Source organism: Trichoplax adhaerens, genomic scaffold (assembly GCF_000150275.1).
Source record: "Trichoplax adhaerens TRIADscaffold_23 genomic scaffold, whole genome shotgun sequence".
Taxonomy (NCBI): domain Eukaryota; kingdom Metazoa; phylum Placozoa; class Uniplacotomia; order Trichoplacea; family Trichoplacidae; genus Trichoplax; species Trichoplax adhaerens.
Genome location: NW_002060964.1, coordinates 937,017 through 957,849, shown reverse-complemented (window position 1 = coordinate 957,849; position 20,833 = coordinate 937,017). Strand labels below are relative to the sequence as shown.

Below are 20,833 nucleotides of genomic sequence, written 5' to 3'. Positions count from 1 at the left end.
TGCGAGTATAACGATAACTTAGTCGAACAACATATTCTAGACTCTTTAGCTGGTGATTAGAACTGGATGGATGGTTGGATGTATTTTGATTATTCCTAGTTTGGCTTACGAAATTGGCCCTGTGTCGAGGATTGACTAAAGAAGATGCATCTACTAATAGCAGTAAACAGCATAAACCAGTTACAAAAATCATGATGGAATTTGATGAAACCAAGAGAATTAAAGTATTTCGATTCATATCTGTAATAGTAATTTCTTTCCAAGCACTTTCAATATCGTGAAAGAATCATATCAGTTATATCTATATTATTTAATCGAGGAATTCGTTCAATATCATCTTACAAATTAGACAGAAAATATTTAAAGCACTGGACATGATGATCCGATGTTACTTTTAATCCTATCAGTTATCAGCATAGTTATCAGAATAAGATTCCAAATTAATTCATCTCAAGAGATATTTCCGAGGAAACTAGCAAGTCTGCCGCAATAAATTAGTTCAGTCGTTCCTCATTAATATATGCCATCAAGGAACCTTTGATTGATGATCATGTTGATGATAATGTTGGTGAATTTCGCCACTAAAATATTAATATCAAATTGGTAAATAAGAAATAAGTTTAAAGTCACTGGATGAAGGCAAGAAGAAATAAAAAAATGCAGTAAAAATTCAGCGTTTAAAAATTAGAAAAGCGCGCCTCACGTCAATTGAATACAATCACGAAATAAATCAAGACACTCCGAAAACATAGACGGAATTTTAAGCAGAGCGGTATAACTAAACTGTCGTTGAATAAGAGAAAATGTTTGATCGAATAGTAGTAATATATACTTTAAGTTTTCAAGGCTATATTATACTCGATAGACAATACTTCGGAGTCTGAAACAATACTAATGACAGTTTAATTTACATGATAATATAGAATGTCTTATTAGAATGCCTTGAATGATATTGCTTGTCACAATGATGGGATAAATTAAAATAGAATACAATGTTGATAGTCTATTTTCGATAGTGATCCTATGCTATTGAATGAAAAGCTGTGTTACCGTTTAGTATATTTAACGTATCGTATGAGAACTTATTCATCTGCAGATGCGGCAAATTCTCGAGGTACTCCGACTAAAGTACTAATTGGACTACTTCTACACAAATAATCAATACCTGATCGATAGCTGTTAGTCCTAGGTTGCTCTTTATTTGAGACCAAGTAATGATCCAAAATAACGTTGAATATTATTTGCCCTTACGGTCTAACTGAGACAATATAGATCACGGTGGATCTTACAACAGAACGTAACCAAATCAAACAGTGCACACGATGGTGCTTAGACTTCTCAAGCAATTATAATTACTTATGATTGTCGATAACTGGCAACTACTAGCTGCAACCCTGATGAGTTGACTGATTAGAATCGAATGTGTACCAATTAGGGCAACATACGTATGTTTGCTTCGGTGAGAAATCTTTACTCGGCTGATTAAATATACATTAAAGTATACTATAAGTAGCACGCATTAGTATGAAATCACCTTGAAGCATTTTTAGCGTTCATTTCTAATATTAGAGTAACATTCTACTTGATTTTAAGCCTGATATTGGTCTTGATTTAATATGTCGCTTTAGATTGTAAGGAAGGGGTTAACTATGTAACAGTTAAAATCATGCTATGAAGGCGTAACAATATTCTGAAATAACTTGTTATAAATAAACTGATCTCTTCAAATTGTCTCTATATATTATATACACGAGTGTATTTTTAAGCAATTTTTTAGCGTTTGCTTCTGTTATCATGTGCTATAATATTATTCTGTCAATTTTAATTTTAAGCGTGATAGAGACCTCAATTTAGGATCTGATTTCTGATTGTATAGCTTCAGCTATATATTAATTGAAACCATATTATAAGATTTAAGTAATTATTTGGATAATTTGTTGTGAATAAAGGCAATCGCTTTGAAATAATATATAATATAATTAACTTAAAGACTCTTAGTATTTGCTGCTGATGTCATATGTACCCGTAAATAACATTCTACCTGATTTTGAGCGTGATAACAGTTTTGATTGAATAAAAAATCGATCGGGTAATAATATCCTGCAGCTGCTATTAAGTTGAATTCCGGCTTTTCATATCCAGCGCTGACTCTCATCAACGTTTACCGTCTTAATTTACTGTAATGTCTAAATTATCAACATGAGATCATCATACTATAGTTCTGTGTTCATTGAGATAAATTTAATAATCAAGCTAATTAACACAAGCATTGCCGGTATAAGACAAGTCGGTTGATTATCTTCTAGTCTGATCTCTTACTGGGTCTTACTATAACAAATAAGTTCGCATGATGGCATGTAACAATATTAAGCAATATTAGCGCAAATCATACAGATTTTTTTGAGGTGTATTATTATACTTACCATACATAACTACCTTACTTTCGATGGGTTATTATATTACAAAATCAGATTATCTATTTCTATCATTCCCCATTTTACAGTAGAGTAATACTAGTAATATTTAGAAACGGCTGAGCTGTTTTTGAAAAATTGACTTAAAAACATTACGACGTACTTGATTTAATTTGGGATTAAAGTTTGAAAGTGGCTACGTATACATGCATCTGAACTAAGATCGGTAGGCGTGCAGCAGGGGTTTAGCAATAATTTAAATACAAGATAAGATAACTTTAAATTGCAAACATTTATTGAAGTAGTTCAAACAGTAGTTAATTATGATAATTAATTATATAATATAATCGATAATTTCTATCCAATTACTATTATAATCGTACTTTAAATAGAGAATTAATCATTTACATATAAAATGGATTATAAAAGTAGTAATAAGGATAGTAAACGACTAAAGTTGTGTGTGGTATTACTGCATCTTAGCAGTTAATACGAAAACGGTAAGTTAAAAACTGCGGTTAATCTAACGATTACCTCTATCATCGACAATTTTTATCAAGTATGTTGATACGGTACTTAATTAACAGTCAGGATAGACTAAAATACTCGTTTGATAAAATAAGCGAAAGAAAATAAAAAATAATGAGTTCAGGCCAAGAAAAATTTAAACATTAGATGTGTGCTATTAAGTCCAAGCATTTTAGAACAATTTTTATAAAATTGATAAAATAAATGGCTAACAGTCTACACCAAAATTGAAATTGATTACTACATGATCACATGGTTCTTGATATACAGCTTCCATTCCTCCCTTTAACAAAGCTCTTGCTACCATTATAAACTAATACTACGACAAGATATTTGACCTTGCAACGCTTAGGTATACCGTAAGTTGTCAAAATGTTATATTAAGCTTCGTAAATATAAACAGGCCAGGATAGTACTATATCATAAGCTAATTCTAATAAATACTGTTGATTACATCGAAAAAAAAGGTCAAAAAAATATCTAATAACTGAGATAAAATCGAACCATGACATTAAAAATAAGAATACCATTCTATCAAGTAAAAAAATCCAATCGGCATCAATATCTTGAAAACTAAACATTGATAGGCTCGCTGTTTTCATTAGGTCCCGCTTCGTTTGATTCTCCTTGTGGCATGCTTTCGGTTGCACGATGTACTGGCTTTTCAGTTACATTTTCCAATTTTTCGGTAGCTGAAATTGCTTCAGTTTCAGATTTCATAGAAGCGATACCTACTTCAGTGACCGATTGCTTCTTGGTGGTGGCAATGTTAGCTTGAGTTGCTGGCAACTGTGTAGTCTTGACAGTTTCAGTTTGGCTTTGGGTAACCTCGACGTTATTAGTTGGATTCATTGTCGATGTTGGACGTTGTGTAGTCTTGACAGTTTCAGCTTGACTTTGGGTAACCTCGACGTTGTTAGTTGGATTCATTGTCGATGTTGGACGTTGTGTAGTCTTGACAGTTTCAGCTTGGCTTTGGGTAACCTCGACGTTATTAGTTGGATTCATTGTCGATGTTGGACGTTGTGTAGTCTTGACAGTTTCAGCTTGACTTTGGGTAACCTCGACGTTATTAGTTGGATTCATTGTCGATGTTGGACGTTGTGTAGTCTTGACAGTTTCAGCTTGACTTTGGGTAACCTCGGCGTTATTAGTTGGATTCATTGTCGATGTTGGACGTTGTGTAGTCTTGACAGTTTCAACTTGGCTTTGGGTAACCTCGACGTTATTAGTTGGATTCATTGTCAATGTTGGACGTTGTGTAGTCTTGACAGTTTCACCTTGGCTTTGGGTAACCTCGACGTTATTAGTTGGATTCATTGTCGATGTTGGACGTTGTGTAGTCTTGACAGTTTCAACTTGGCTTTGGGTAACCTCGACGTTATTAGTTGGATTCATTGTCGATGTTGGACGTTGTGTAGTCTTGACAGTTTCAACTTGGCTTTGGGTAACCTCGACGTTATTAGTTGGATTCATTGTCGATGTTGGACGTTGTGTAGTCTTGGCAGTTTCAGCTTGGCTTTGGGTAACCTCGACGTTATTAGTTGGATTCATTGTCGATGTTGGACGTTGTGTAGTCTTGACAGTTTCAACTTGGCTTTGGGTAACCTCGACGTTATTAGTTGGATTCATCGTTGATGTTGGAGGCACAGGGTGAAATTTGCAAGTCTTAGGATTGCAGCCTAATTCAGTACATTTCATTTTTGATGCACATTCGCATTGTTCATCTTTTTCGACGATTCCGTTGCCGCAAACCGGTTTAGGTTTAGGGATTGATGGCTTATTAGTAAGGCATTGACCAACTCCTTCTTGGAAGGCCTTCTTTAAATCTTTAACGCTGCAAGGTGAAAATGACAAGGCTGGAGGACCGTTAATTTGAGACGACATGATGCATCCCTTGGTAATTTCATTATTTTTTCTACAGCTGCAGTGACCATATCGATCTGTTCTCATTCCTAGATTGTGACCAATATTACGTGCCATGAAGGCAGCTGCTCTAGCGATATTCTCGAAAGCGTAGTTTGCTCCGGTAGAATAATATTTGCACATCGTGGATTGCCAAGCACGTCCTAATTATTAAAGAAATAGACGATTTTACTTAAGGCTAGTCTGGAGCTAGAACGCGCATCTGCAGATAAAGTCATCTAATCTTTGCTAAATCTGATTAGATTAAAATTTATTTGGACAATTTTGGGTACCTGCTCCATCAGTGAAGATGATACCAGTCAACAACTGCACGTTATCATTGGAGATATTTTTCAAGAAACCTGTAGATCGATACAAGCTGAGTCTTTGTAAAGTGGTTTTCGAATTACGGCTAATAGCAATCTCATCCTTAACATTCCAGGTGACCATGCCGACCAAAGCTACTCGTATGTTAATTGCCTTATACATTGCATCAACTAAGTTGACAATCTGTGAAAGTAGGAAAAAAGTTTGTTACCAGACATGGCTAAATATATATTAAACGAGCTATAAAATATACTATGTTGAAAGGATGGCTAATATTCAATAAGGTACCTGAATAGCATGATTTTCAACTGCCTTTAAGTTACCATCTAAGTTATCTACAAATCTTTTGTCATTAACGATAACTAATTCGATAAATTTGGTCTTGCGGACTGTTCGGCGTCTCATGCGACGTCGTTCCTTTTCATCATCTTCGTGTTCTTCTTCATTTTCACGTTCGTCATCATACTCATCTTCATGTTCATTATGTCCTTCTGGATCGTCTTCATTTTCATCCTCATGTTGCTCTTGTGAAGTTCCATCTGTGGATTCAGAAAGAGGATCAGGATATTCATCTCCTTCGAATTCCTCTTCGAAGATAACATGCTCTCCTTCAATATCATTTCTTTCATTGCGCGGTTCGACAATGAAGACCTTGTTATCAAACATGACCATTCCGTTCAATCCATTGCATGCACTTAGGATAACTTCGCTCTTCAACGGTACAGTCTATAAAAGTAAAATAATTCTATGCATTAATTACTACGAAAATCATGTCAAACTAATCTATATATTAAACGATATTATTGCTGTAGACATAGACTTAAAATAGAAATGAATAAGATGTATACTTGAATTAAATTTTAGAGTATAGTAAAAATGTGCAGTATTGATCTTAGGTAAGAAAAGAGATGCAAGCTGATTTAATGTTATAAAAGAAAATCTCAACTCTTCAGCTACTAATATACTAGTATCAAAATACATCTGTAGAAAATTAATGCCGATGTCATTTAAATAAACAACGACGATCAATGATGAATAAATAAGTTAACTACAAGACCTCCCTCTAAGAGTGGCTTTACTATTCTATATATTAGAGATATTTTGAATAGCGCACTCATCGAAAAACTGCTCAACTACAAGCCAATCATTTTATAGCAATCGAGCTGCGGTAATGATTATCAAAATAAATAAACTGGAAATTTTATCCCACCTCATTAGTTGGACTAAACCAGAGGAGTCGACCTTGATAATGGCAGAGCTCAGTCGATCCTTGATAACGTTCAATGCTACCTTGCTGATTCTGAAAGGTATGTTGAAAATTGTTGGCTACAAGTTGGCGATTCAAAACCAATTCAATGCGGTATCGACCTCCAAAAACGTGAGCGTCGATGTGGGAAATGGTGGAAATGCGGTTGGCTTGGTTATCCCTATAGTAAATTTGAGGGCGGAAAATTTGATAGACCTTGTCCGGCATATGATTGGATCGCTTCCTATTGGCTGGTATTACAGCACCTGATACCAGTATGCAGCTATGCATGCAAACGATAAATGCAATGAACAAAAATCGAGACATGGTAATGCAGAAGTTCTTCTTTCAGGAGGATAAACTGAGAGGAAAAATAAAACAGGAAACATTAAGAAATAAAAGGCTTATGAGTTGTGGCTCTTATTCTGAAATATCCTCACAATTCTTCACATTACAGTTACTTGTATCAGTTTACATAACAACGCAAATTACTACAGTATTCTAGCGAAAGTAGATTTATACAGCTTACATCGCCGCTACTTAAAATTAGTTTAACAGAGTTATAAAATAGTGATGCAGCTATTTGATACAATAAATTTAGTTATACTATAATAGAGTAGGTTTTAAGTTTAAATCTATATGCTTGAAGTACAGCATATTGAAACTGAGCCATAACTTATAGTAAACTAAGAATATCTTAGATAATGAAAAATTTGGCAGCTACATAGGTCAAAAATTAAGTTGTAATACCTAATGATCTTGAAATGGCGTAAGTTTTAATTTAAGGAATCGAGTGCTTTGAAGAATCCGATTTGTTTCTTCTTGTAAGAGGTGATTTCACAACTTGTTCGCTCAACTGTGAGATCTGAAGTTTGCTAGCGAAGTCGATGAGATTTTATAACATTTTGCAAAAGCAACCGCTGTGAACTATCTCCGAAGGGGGCAAACAAAATCGTTAAAGTTGACAGTTCCATTCATGGTAAGCAATGTTATATGAATTTTTTTTCAGATATAATGCTATCTATCTATAGCGATTTATAATTATTAAGATCAACAATTGTGGAATGTTGTTTATAGTATCCTGAAGATTTCTCGATAATTTATATTGATATTGTTATATTAAGAGTTTTAACTATTTTTATTATAATTGTTGGAGTAAAATCTATTCATTTATTGTAACGTAGGATTCTAATCACGGTGCCTTACTATATGCTCAACTCTTGCTTATTAAACCAACATACATACATGCAATTTTTATTTAATTTAAAAATTTGAGCTAATAGATACAACTGCAGATAGTTATTGTAAAGTTATAGATTGACTATAGTAAAATAAGAAGGCCAATGCGGACACTAGAGTTTAATGGAATAATTTGTAATTTCTTAGCGTGCTAATTTAGTTCAAAATGCTTTTGCGTCTTCAGAGTTGTTTTTGATGTTACGATAGTATACAGTAAAAGCTCAAATAGCTCACAAAGCGCTATAACATTTTGTTTATTGACTTATCCAACTGACCTTTGCAAATTATTTATAAAATAACGATATTGTACTTTGACATTACTGTTTACTTTAGTAAGATTTTTACATTTACAAATCTTTACTGATGCTATCTGTACTTTAATTTTTTGATCTATTATATAGTTTGATTATAAGCTATATTATCGTACAAATGTTTCATAAAATATGTCACTATCTATTAGCCATAAATTGGTAAACTTAGAGCTATTATTCATGTACGGAATTGCGTTAAAAATGAATTTACAATATCTAACGTAGTGCTGATTTCATTAAAAATAGTGAAGATAAACCAAGAGTAAAATATATAAATGATCATACAACTTGCGTTTATTTAAAGTAATTAGATCTTACCTTCTAATATTATTTAATTATTTATCATGCACATATGACTTTTAACATACGTAATTGCGGTAAAATGTTCATGCAGAACAAGCATTCAGTGGTATGCTAATTACTTAATTATCATAACTCAGCGGAAACTATCTCTAGCTATAATACTGATTTCCTGATCAATGCTATGGGAAATACTTTGACCTCATTACAATGATTGATTATCATTCTACAATGATGCATTTGGGAGGCGTGGAATGATTCGTTATTCCTAGAACGTATTTTTTACAATTAAGATTGCGTATTAATTTAATGTTAATATATGCAGTTGACATGAAATGATAGCCTCATTTCGTGCATTCCAATTCCGTACTGCTGAGGATTAAGTAATAGTGACATCATAGGTATCTACGTATTTTCAAACAGTTTGATGGATAATTTAATTTAAGTAGTGATTATGATAGGAAAAATGATGATCGATTATGTTATCGTATAATTAAGAAGCTAATACGTAAATAAATCATCAAATACAAGAATAATGAAGTAGCTATTGGATTATCATTATTATTATGTTCATTTTATAAGATAAGCACAAGGTTGGGAAAAATTAAATGAGATTAAATAGTAAAGGTATTACTATTCGAAGGTCAGTTCATGATTGATCAATATTAAAAAAAATGATTGAATCTAATTTATTACTTTTTCTTAGTGAATGTAATGCTGGCACCAAATTTTAAGGTTTAACTCTTTAGAGGATACTAATTTTTTTCCACAGTGTTGTAGTACAAAAATAGATACTATTGGAGTTATTTGAAACAGTTTTCGTAACTACATATTAGCTACTGTTAAATTCAAATTCTGAATAGCTGTTTAGTAGTGAAATTTATCGAATTATCTGCAATTTATATTGATATCATTTCTGTATTACATTTCTTTTGACAGCGAAGTTGGACTAACGCACTAGCACCTTAATTTATCGATGTAACGTGATCCTTTAATAGAATGTAAATTATAAATAATTCTTATTTGTTTCCTATAATTTATTTAAATTAATAATTCAAAAGATAAAAGTAATTAGATGTTTTTGATTTTTACAGAATGAATGAGATTGGTGGTACACTGCTGTTTATAGTGCGTATTTTTATTTATTTAGATAAAGTTATCTAAGTGCATGATACTAAGATATCACCGAAGGCAACCGCATTAAGAATATTTGAATTTTAGTCCAATTAAGGAAATAAAATTTTAATGCATTAGATATTTTTACTAATATCTATGGCTTAGTTTGCTAGTATGATACTGATACTAATACGTAGTACTTTACTCATAGGTTCACTAGGCTTATACGAGGTGCTAAAGTTCTTTATGCCCTTTAGTATGTTGAAATAAATTTCGAACTTGAAATATCATCATGTTTTCACTGCAAATATACTGATAACTACTCCATAGCTAATCAGTACTGTATTGGCCTGATTACACAGTGTAAGAATTACGCTCTTATTATATTGGTATAAGATAGAATTTTTAAGTAAACCCAATATCAACACTTTATTGACTAAATCAGTTTTAAAAAATAAATTCTGAAATCGACAGTATTCCTCGTTATTATTCTCCATAGATTATTAAAGTATGACGAACAGAAGCACTATTCAGATTTTTAATATACTTAAATCTTGTTAATATTAAACTGACAAAAGCTAGAACACGTTGTATTGATGCTATGTTATCAATTCTAAAATAATGGTTGTAAAATTACCTATTGTGCATGAGAATTCTACTTACTGGATTATTCTTATGACTGTACTTACGCGTATTGTAATGCTTAATAATATCATTCATTAAATTTAATATAGTAATATATTTAATATCTTATGTGCAGAAATTGGTTATTTCTATGATTCTAAAATTAATTATCATTGCTAATAGAAATAATGCTCATAACTGCTCATGTTACTACTATCCAATATTGCATATACTACGAGAATAAAAATCTTATTAATGAACTTGACTCTTAAGATAATAGTATAGATTCTGCAAAGATATCACACGATTTATCATACATTAACTAAGAAATGCCACCTGCTACGCGGACTCTGTACATTTGATACGGCTACTATGATATCAGTAGAATATTTACCTGCCCTTGAATATACGCATGCTGCAAATTGTATGATGTTCTTGCTTTCGCCATTGTAAAGTCACTATTTAATCAGCAAAAAATTTAATAGAATGCAAATAAAAACGGAAATCCGCATATTTTAGTCATTGATATATTTTTAAGCATCAAAGCTATTTATTATGTTTAGCTAATCTGATTTACGCAAAAGAGAAGAACTTTATTTACTTCTGATTACAGTTTATAGTACTTTTGTTTCTGCTAAAATATTCTAAATTAAAGTTTAAAATAAGAAGAAGTATCTAAATATCTTCCTTAGCAATTATTAATAACATATTTTTTAGCTTTTATATAATTGTTCGCGTTTATATTTGTAGCTTATTGTGCCTTACAGCAGCATCCTAAAAACTATAAAAGTTAAGAATTATATGAAGATAAACTTATTCATTTACTCTATATTATTAACAAATAGTAAGGTATTGTATGTCATACTATAGAAATCTACTTCCATTCATTATTATGTTTTCAACCAGCTCTGATTTATGCTATTCTTTAGTGCTAATATATTAAAATCTTTTGCGTCACGATGTTTAAAACTGCCGTTAAGTATATATACCTTGTATTGATCGTTACACAGTTGATAGCTTATCGTTAGGTTATAGATTATGAAAATAATTCATCCTCCAGTAAGAGCAGGTGAATTAGTTAGACGCCCAACTTATAAGAGAGCTCAAAGGTCAGATCGTGTTCTGACCATGACAGGTTCGTGCTATATTCGTGCTGTAACGTATTTGAAAATAGAGTACAAAGTCGTGCAAATTTAGGTCTAAAAATATATGACAGCTATGCCATTTATTAGTATTAAACCCATGTATGAACTCGCTAGCTGCTCACGAATATAAATAGAATGTAGGATAAAGCGAGTTACCTTTTTACAATAAAGAGAGTTCATCATTGTATCGTTTACCTCGTAAAGGGCAGGTCTATATCGTTTCTGCCGTGAAACATAAGGAAAAGTTCATAGTTGCCGCGATGAATTAATCTTTATAAGTAATTCAAGATAGAAGAAGACCTAGAAATATCTCTGGCCTATCTTAGTTACTAGAAGGATATCTATATATATTGGTGACAGTATGGATTCAATCGAAGCTATGAGGTATTCACAAATCTCAAAAAACTTTCTCTCATGCAAATATCGAATTTTCTCCACCATTCGCTATTACGTATGAATACTATACAAAAGAGCACTTGAGCAACTTTTAGCTGAAATGTGGGAGGGAGTAAAATTAAAGGTAAATACATTTATTAATAGCAAAGTTAATATTATATCAGCAGGTCATTAGTAAATATGGAATGGATTAAATTTAGCATATTTATTGATAATTATAAAATTGACATACCAAATATGAATTATGGAAAAGATTCGATTTGAATTCCTTCTGGGTGCAATATAGTGTAACATTAGTTACGTTTATTTTACCTTACTAAATCAATACAATTTTACTCAACTTAAAAAAAGAGTGGTTTCTACGTACTATGTATATAGCAGATTCCAATTTGTCTTACAAAAATAGTCCAGCGAAATATAGTACGTAATAAAGGAATTCGTATAGACAATTATTATTTTTTCTCCAATTGTTACTTTGTAGGATGTTGAAGCGCGAACAGCATCTGTTGATATAATAAATTTTCTGTATCAATAACGTTTTTCATACTATTTCCTTGAACTATCACTAGAAGATATTCGTAAATAAATAGCTTTAACTGTGGTGTCAAAGATTAAGTAAAGTGTTGCTTCTGCTGGTATCATGAAATGATAATGCTTACTCTCACTTAGGTTGATAGTGATTTTACCCTATAATGAAGAGAGATTATTTGGTATCGTAGTAGTTATGCGAATACGATTATCAATGGCAATGTTATATTGAATGATATGCAGTACATACTATTTGCTAAGAGGGCAGTGATACACGAGAGAAATGGGTGGTACATAATAAGATTAAAAGTTCTAGGTGATTTACTGCATATGGACACGTTCTTAGCATTCCTTAATATGCCGATCTAATGTAATATACAATATATTCTCTTCACAACTTGTGCCTTAATACGTATACTTGCAACAATTTCCTTTGCGTTGATACTTGATATGCTATGGAGAAAGGTTTTGTTTCATTAATTAACTTATTACTTGTTATAATCAGCTGAATATAGTCAATCAATTATTGCTTTGATATACAAATATTACTGGATAAGATTGTTAGTGTTTAATGGTAAGAATTAAAATATTTAATGGGTAACAGTAGATATTGAGCAGCGTTGAAAGTATCGTCCACTGGTTTAATTTGTGTTAATATTAAAGGATTCTACAATTTTAATTTTCTAGTATGAAGACTATTATGTAATTTCTGCTTCAAATTAAATTTTAAAATTTAAATTAAAAATGTGTTTACTACTTGCTATTTATTATTTCTCAGCATGGATCAATTTTAATAGGTAAACAATTCATGAAGAAGATAATATTACATCGCCCAATAATGTTCCCTATATAATTTTGCTCATACAATTTGATGGATTGTAAGTATATAACTTTACAAATAATATGAAATTTTTCCCTACCAACAGTTACGTGAATGTATATTATGTGATTTTAGCTATCTAAATTGAAAGATTTCATTTTACTTGATCGATAATATTGTATATTCTTTCATGAGCTACAATATGTAAAAGAAATTCAACTGTATAAGTGTATAGCTGGGTTTCATACATCTAGCCTTCAATATTACTATTTGCGTAGCTAACTAATCATGTAATAAAATATGCCCACAGAAAGTAAACAGTACGGTATGGACTCAACAGCAATGCAACGATCCCTTGTTATTATCAATTTATGCTATAGTATTATTTTTGCTTGTTTTATTTCGTATTTGTGGTATACATAGAAAATATATGCCTTTGAGTTAATTATTTTTGATATGATGTGATCCTCCCCTAACTATAGGACTAGTAGCCCCCGTTGCTTTTCAGAATTTCCTTTCCATAAGTAATATATTAGTGATATCAGTATTCGAATCTTAGTTTTCTTCTTACTATAACGTATTTAATCTTTCAAGTTGCTTGTAGCCCTGCTTAGCGTTCAGCAATAATTTCAATTAGAGTTACTCCATAAAAAGAATCTCTTAATCAGTTACAAAGTTTAGGCAATAATCGACAACCATCAATTTCAGTATCGGGTAGTTCAAATGGGAAAAATATTTGTCGTATAGCAATCCTTTTAAAGAGTAATAAATATTTTAAAAAATTTTATCTAGTGATTACCGAATTGCTTAGTATATTAGATTCGTTCATACACATGCATCATCATGGATAAAACTTTACTTGTTCACTCGAGATTGCCAGCAGATTTGGAACTTTATGTTGAATGTTCTCTTACATACTTTTAAATATTATCAATTGTGTACCTACTGCTTTATAGACTGCCTACCTTCATTATATATAACTACTGTACTACAGCTATCGATACTTTAAGATAATTTAAGCAGGGGATACGTTGAGATGTAGCATTTTAAAATATTCATTTTTTGATAATTTTTAATGGTAGTTGCCCTAGTTCTGATTCACAAATTAGTTTCAGTAAAATATATTCTAATTTTTGGAGGTCTTTAAAATTCGGTTTCTTGCAGCTATCAAAATGAATTAAGTGATTTTGCTACATTATAGAAGTTTTAGTGCCAGTACACTTACTAGGGTTAGCATTACATTGATATTTATTCATATATGTCTAAATGAAATTGCGTCATATTTATCTAAAGGAAAGTACTTCAGGATTAAAACATTAATTGTACGTAGGATATACTCTAATAATAAGTAAATGATTGGATAGATTTCGGCTATTTTGTCTTATCAGTATTGCAAAAATACTAATTAGATTCTCTAATTATTATATTTATTGAACTTTTTTTCGGAATAAGCTACAGAGCACGACCATAGATATTAGCATTCACAAAGACTTATCCAAAATATATAGCATTAAGGAAATAGCATTAAAATATTTAAACTGATGAATTAGTCTAAAGATGTCAGCTAATTATTAAATCATCGATAACAAAGACTAACATAGTGTTTCATCATTTGACAAGGTTAAAACTTAAAATCAAATTACACATTATTTAGTGATTTACTAGCACTTTCTGTATCAGATATTTCTGTAATGTGAACGAGCTAGTATTTAGTATATAGAGTGGTAGAAAATAATAAACATTCCAGTAGTGTTTTATGTATAAAACGATATGAATGAAACTTTAATGATATGCCAAGCCATCGATATAGAACTGAAGCTAAACTGAACTCGTTATGCTTTTCCATTTGTAGTTACAATTTTAAAATTCTTCTAACGTACATAAACTGATCTAGCTGATTCGTATTGTTTATTGGTATTGCAAACTAAGTGAATTAAATCATGATGTGGCGATATGTAATAGTGATGAAAACCATTTACTGTATACGATTATTAAAGTTAGATAAACTCATTATAAGCGTTTCTATTCATTTGTGAATATTTTGAAATTCTTCAAATGTTCATCAAACGACATTGCTGATTGCCATTGCTTGTTACTATTACTAGCAAAGTAGATAAAGCTGTGCAATATATGATTGAATCATAGCTAGTGTAAATAATTGTTAAAGGTAGAGCGAGTTCATTGTTTAAGTTTGATTTACTATTTAAAAAGATTTCTGAATTTCTGAATGTACTATCAAATATATTACACTTGAAGTACTAATTAGAGATTATATTGAATATCTTTTTGCGCCGATTCTGAAGCCTTGCAGGCCATTCTATTGAAGCATATGGAAACACCATATGACAAAGTTTCCGATTAAAGAAAGGATCATGTGAAAAGGATGACAGACTATGTCTTTAGTGCTTGGATAATAAAAGACTCAGCATATAATTGTGTAAGTCAGTGTGCTGTTCTCAAATTAAATAATACAAAATAAGAAAAACTGTACCGCTAAAGTAACGACTCAGGAAGATATTCTTTGCTTGGACGTGTAGAAATACTTCAGATTTATTTGGCTACATGATTGTGTGGTTCATCATCTCAACCCAATCTTCTAAGGCATTTAGTACAGGCTTGAGCTGTAACTATTACAGCACACTCTTAGATATACTCGTATATATTGAATAGATCTAGATAAACTAAAATTAAATCAACTGCATAGTGGATTTATAGTTATTTTTTTTAAGACTAGCTTTTCATAATAATCCATTTATTGCCTTAGTAAAGCCGCTGATTACTATATATACAATCTGATAGTCTGTGGCAAAGCATGCAATGGTAATAAGTGTACCTAAATTTGCTCGTAGAATGGAAACTACAAATCTATCCATTTGAGTAATTTTATTCTTTTTGGGTTGTATGCGAAAATATGCCCACAACATGGCACTAAGAAATATCCTATGGATATATTCCTAATACATCATTTTAGAGCCTATGCAGCGTAGCTAAACGACTCAAGTTCTTGTGACTTGGTTATCAATACGAATGAAAAGATTAGTATTTAAAACCTACGCGTATTTATTTCATCAGAAGATATTCTAGCGGATTGTTAATACCCCTAATTCTGGCTATTCTGTTAGTGTACGTGATAAATATATATTATATAAATAGCGATTTTTTAAATTAAGCAGATTTATTCGAAAATACTGAAGACGAAAAATTGATCGTAGTGATTGTAAGTGCCATGTGGTTCTATCAGCTAACGAAGGTAACGCCGCATCGCATTACATCTGTCTCACCTGTCTTGTAGCAATTTTAGCCTACATTCTGAAGCAGCAATGATGTACATCTTGATATTTTTATATATTTTAAGACTTTAGGCTTTTTTATCGAATCTTCTACAGCTAGATATAATTGTGGTGAGTTAAATACGCTAGTCTTAACTGAGCCTATAAAGTACTGTGTTACCAGCTCTATATGTTGTATTTGATCATGCAATATACTTACTACTAGAGATTTTCCAATTTTTTATTGTCAAGTTATTTGACGTACGAATAGGATGTATGGGACAAGTACAGAATGTCTGTAGTACTTTTTAAGTGACTTAGAATTCATGAATTCTTGCTGAATACTTATATTTCTTAGATATTATCGATCACTATTTTCTGTACTGTGAAATCATATTGCGAGAAGATTACTAATGCATTTATATCCGTTTCATTTATTAAAAGTAGCTTACTGCATGAAGTTGAATTGGTTACGACATATAGTGTATGGGCTCTACAATCCCCTAGGTTCAAGGTTGGTAACTCAAAATTTAAGTTATTAAAACAAGCGAATCTCTAATTTGATACAATAAGGTTAGTACTATGTTTAATCTTAAAAGTATTGTTTATTGATAGCAAGCCTGATCGAGAAGAAATCACTTTCTTTCTCTCATAATAGCAGTTTAAGATAGCAGTGATGAACTAGCTGATCGACTTGATAGCCTCTACAACAACAATTCTGTAAAACTTGAGAATCATATTTAGTACATTACACCAAAACATAACTTTATACAGCTGTCCGCTATAGCTTTGCACATAAATAGTATGAATTTTATAAGTATCAATGTTCATCATACTAGGCATCATGCAATTATTTTATCATATACAGCATAGCAGGCTATTCTATATCATAGTACTGTTATGCATCACGTAACTACTGTAATTAGCTAAAACGACTTCGCGGCAAAATAAAATTACGATTACATCTAATATGTGCAGTGCTGATTCTAGAAAAGCACTTATTACAAATCCGTAATTCTGAAGGAGTACCTCAGAATTGCTAAGGTTATCTATTTATTTGTTCGTTGTAGATCAGAATTATCTTTTGATTATGAAACGGAGATGCCTTATACAGGACGAGAATTTTTGTGCAAACGGTTCTAGTAGTGGCACATAAGTTAATATTCGCATTTCTTAATGTAACGAAAGATATATCATTAATCATGAATTATAGTATGTAGCATTGGGTCATATTTTATTATTGAATGATGTACTACGAATTAACTACGGAGCTTGAAACTATCATACATGTAGTCTTTAGTAATAAGAACCGCTGAAAATATCCCTTTAAAATAATTTTTCTTGTCTATTTACTAATCCTGAAAAATTACGTGCATATTTAAATATTTCTAAAGAAATTATGGACGATTTTGAAGAATAATTTAATATGGTAACCTTTAATTTTCTACTAAAGAAACTTTCAATATCTCATAATTTGATTGGCAAAGTTTAAGTTACCACAAGTGACATGATTTTGTAAAACCGTAATTATTTTTGACCCGATCTTCCGTAATATCCCATTATGTGATTTTTCACTAAATTTTCTTCATAGAATGAATATTGAAAAGGGTAGATTCTAAGGATTACTACACCACATAATTTTTATGGGCTAAATAGAAATTCTTATTTACGATTAATATAAAGTATAAAGTTTAAGTTCAAATTTGTTAAAATCTCATCACTGATTTACTCATTGCCGGTATAGCTGGAAGAGTTTGGAGTTCGAATGTCTAGTAATTTAATAGCAATATTTGATAGAATTTTTTAGCTAGAAATATAGGAATAGAATGAAATCATTTACTACTGCAACGCTCGCTATGAAGCATATATTTTAATTATTTCATTTTTTAGGCAAACAGGTCCGTGAGAATTCCTTCGCTATGGGCTACGTTGAATATAAAATGTTTCTCATCCTTGTATACTTCTTTGGTACTTGTAATGAAGGTTAATATTTAGTATTCTCCTTCATAGAATATTTCTTTATTTAGTAATGTATTGTAAGATGATTTAAGATTTTAGTGTAGGACTTGCAAATAATATCCAAATTAGTGTAGATGATAGTGGAAGGATTGAGTTAGACAGTATAATGTTATACCTATTGCAAGACTCACTTAAGCGGCTTTTTAATTTATAAAGTAAAATATATTAAATAAACTGGTGTTGTTCCCCTAATCTCTATCTTGGCTCAAAGTGCCACCAACCTTAGTGTATCTTAGCAAAATTGAGCTAAATTATTACATACTCATGGGTCTAACTCTTCCTAGCAAGACTCCATTTTCCTCACTTATATTTTCCATTAATTAACTATTACAGGACTAAAAGATTTTATCATAATCTTTGGCCGGCCACCTTTAGGCGGTCATCTTTAGCCAAGCCCTATGCTTAAGTTAAATAACTACCATTATCATTCTTTTATGAATAGTACTAAAAAATATCTGAGGGCACACTTTGTGGCATATGAATGCATAAGAACGATAACTTAAAGGCCCTAAAACGAATCTGTGAGGCCTAGGCATTCCTATTAGTTCTCTTGAAATAAATAATCATTTCAATCTATATTTTGTGAAATATTTCATATTCTCTACCACACATTGTAACTTCGGACTGTTTGTATATTCGCATACTAGTTACTTAAACGGTTGAAATAAAATTGCAACTGTCAAATATTTAAAATCTACGAGTACTTTAATGCACATAATAACCAATTTCTGGCGTGATATTGACTAGCTACAATGCTTAGTACTTTAAATAGCTCTTTCTGAACGGTATCTTCAATTAAGTATATTTCTAAATATCTACAATGTTCTTACAATAAAAATCTAAACGAAAGCATTATAAAGCTTTAACGCTTATCGGTGACATATTATTAGAAACCCATCGGTAAAGGAACATAAAACTGACTATCGTAAAAATTTTCCATCTTTTATGCTATAAATAGCTCCCTAATTTCTCAGTTATTAAGAATCTGTTACTGATATTAATACGTTTGGCCAAATATATATATATATAACATATATATATCATTCCATCTAAGGAACAAAGAACCGCTGATGGGCATCATTTCTATATATTTCCCAATGCTTTCGCTTGCTTATAGAGTAACCATTTGACAGAGTGAAATAGAGCTGTGAATGTAAAATATTTAAAGTTCGTACTACTGTTTATATAAAAATTAGCTCAAGGCCTCCTACGAATAAATGTGTAATACTGAGCTACTCCCATAAATCTTGCTACAGTAAGTAATTCTTTAATCCACTTTTTCCTAGCCTTCATATACTTTGTACCCTTTCTAGATTATTCTAAATTACGATTTTACTCTTTTGAAGACAAAATATTTGCTTGATTAGTTAAAATTAGATTGTAACTGTAAAATATCTAGAAGTCCATGTTACGTATACAACGATCAATTTCAAGCGTTCCATGAAAGATTGTAAAATCAAGGTGATCCGATTCGCTCTCCCATGGTGAACAATTCTTTAAGGTGTGATATCTTGAATCTCTAATATTCACCATCAATTATACTATGTTGAATAATTCTTTAATCCATTTTTGGTAAATGTTCGATATTTTTCACTGTGTATTCAAATAAATGACAACTTTTATACGCTTAAAGACTAACCCATTCACCTAAAACTGAAACGCAGCGTTTCGATATTCAACTTTAGCGGCAACTACTTTTAATATAGCCTACACGATGTCATTTCATTATTCTTGAGTAATTTTATACACGGCACACGATGTTTACAAGCTTTTTAAGTATTTTCATTTAGAGATCGCCTCGTATAGTATGCTTCCAACTCTCACGATGAGTCTCGATTCAAAGTTGGTTAGTGATTTTTATTGCAGCTGATTCTGGCATTGAATATTATACTAACTGGGTAAAATAAACTACAGCTACAAGGACATACTATGGTTGGATTGGTTTCCATGTTCATAATTCTTAATTCTGAACGATGGAATTTTCATACTTTTCGGTCGGAATGATTATCTGTATCTCATTTATAATCTTGTCCATTATAGGTAAGACAGATGGTAAAAATTGATGAATAGCGTAAAGTACATCTAATATCTATTTTGTGATGTAAATAATGAAAAGGAAATTGAGGATGGAAATTGTTCTAAATGACGCTTAATGTTTACTAATTATTGTCGGTGTAACAGTTGCTCCACTCTTGATCAAAGGGTAAAAATTAATTACACATTTGATGCAGTTTCAATTGAAGGATAAACTCATCCATAGAAATCTCAAGGCATAATACCGTTTATTTCCTTGCTTCGATTAATCTTGCCAGTTAAAATAATTTCGAGAACCACTCTGGTAGTACGACTAATACATATGTTTCCTGCTCTATTAACATTGTATGTTACTACATTGAATCAGTAAAATGAAGCCCAGTTTTTTTAAAGAAATGGTTTATTCAAAGCATCTGCTTTTATTTGCATTATCATAGTTGAAATGCAAGCTTATAGTAGACAGAGAAGTATTTTATTTGATTCTAATATTCAAATAAAGCCTTATTTGTTTGGTAATTAATTTTCAAAATCAGTATGTACAGATGTTCATGACTCTTTTCTAACTGATAAGTTGTATCGAATGCTAACAAACTGCTTTAGTATGGTGAATAG

The 20,833-nt window shown here is 31.3% G+C and overlaps 1 protein-coding gene across 1 annotated transcript; it reads right to left on the bottom strand.

Moving 5' to 3' along the window:
* Window positions 1-4,634: 4,634 nt before the first annotated feature.
* On the bottom strand, window positions 4,635-4,829 carry TRIADDRAFT_32316 (uncharacterized protein; the record flags this gene model as incomplete). Its single annotated transcript, XM_002117296.1, has 1 exon — window positions 4,635-4,829. A coding segment is annotated over one exon (195 nt), but the record flags the coding sequence as incomplete, so codon positions are not given.
* Between the last annotated feature and the right edge of the window lie 16,004 nt (window positions 4,830-20,833).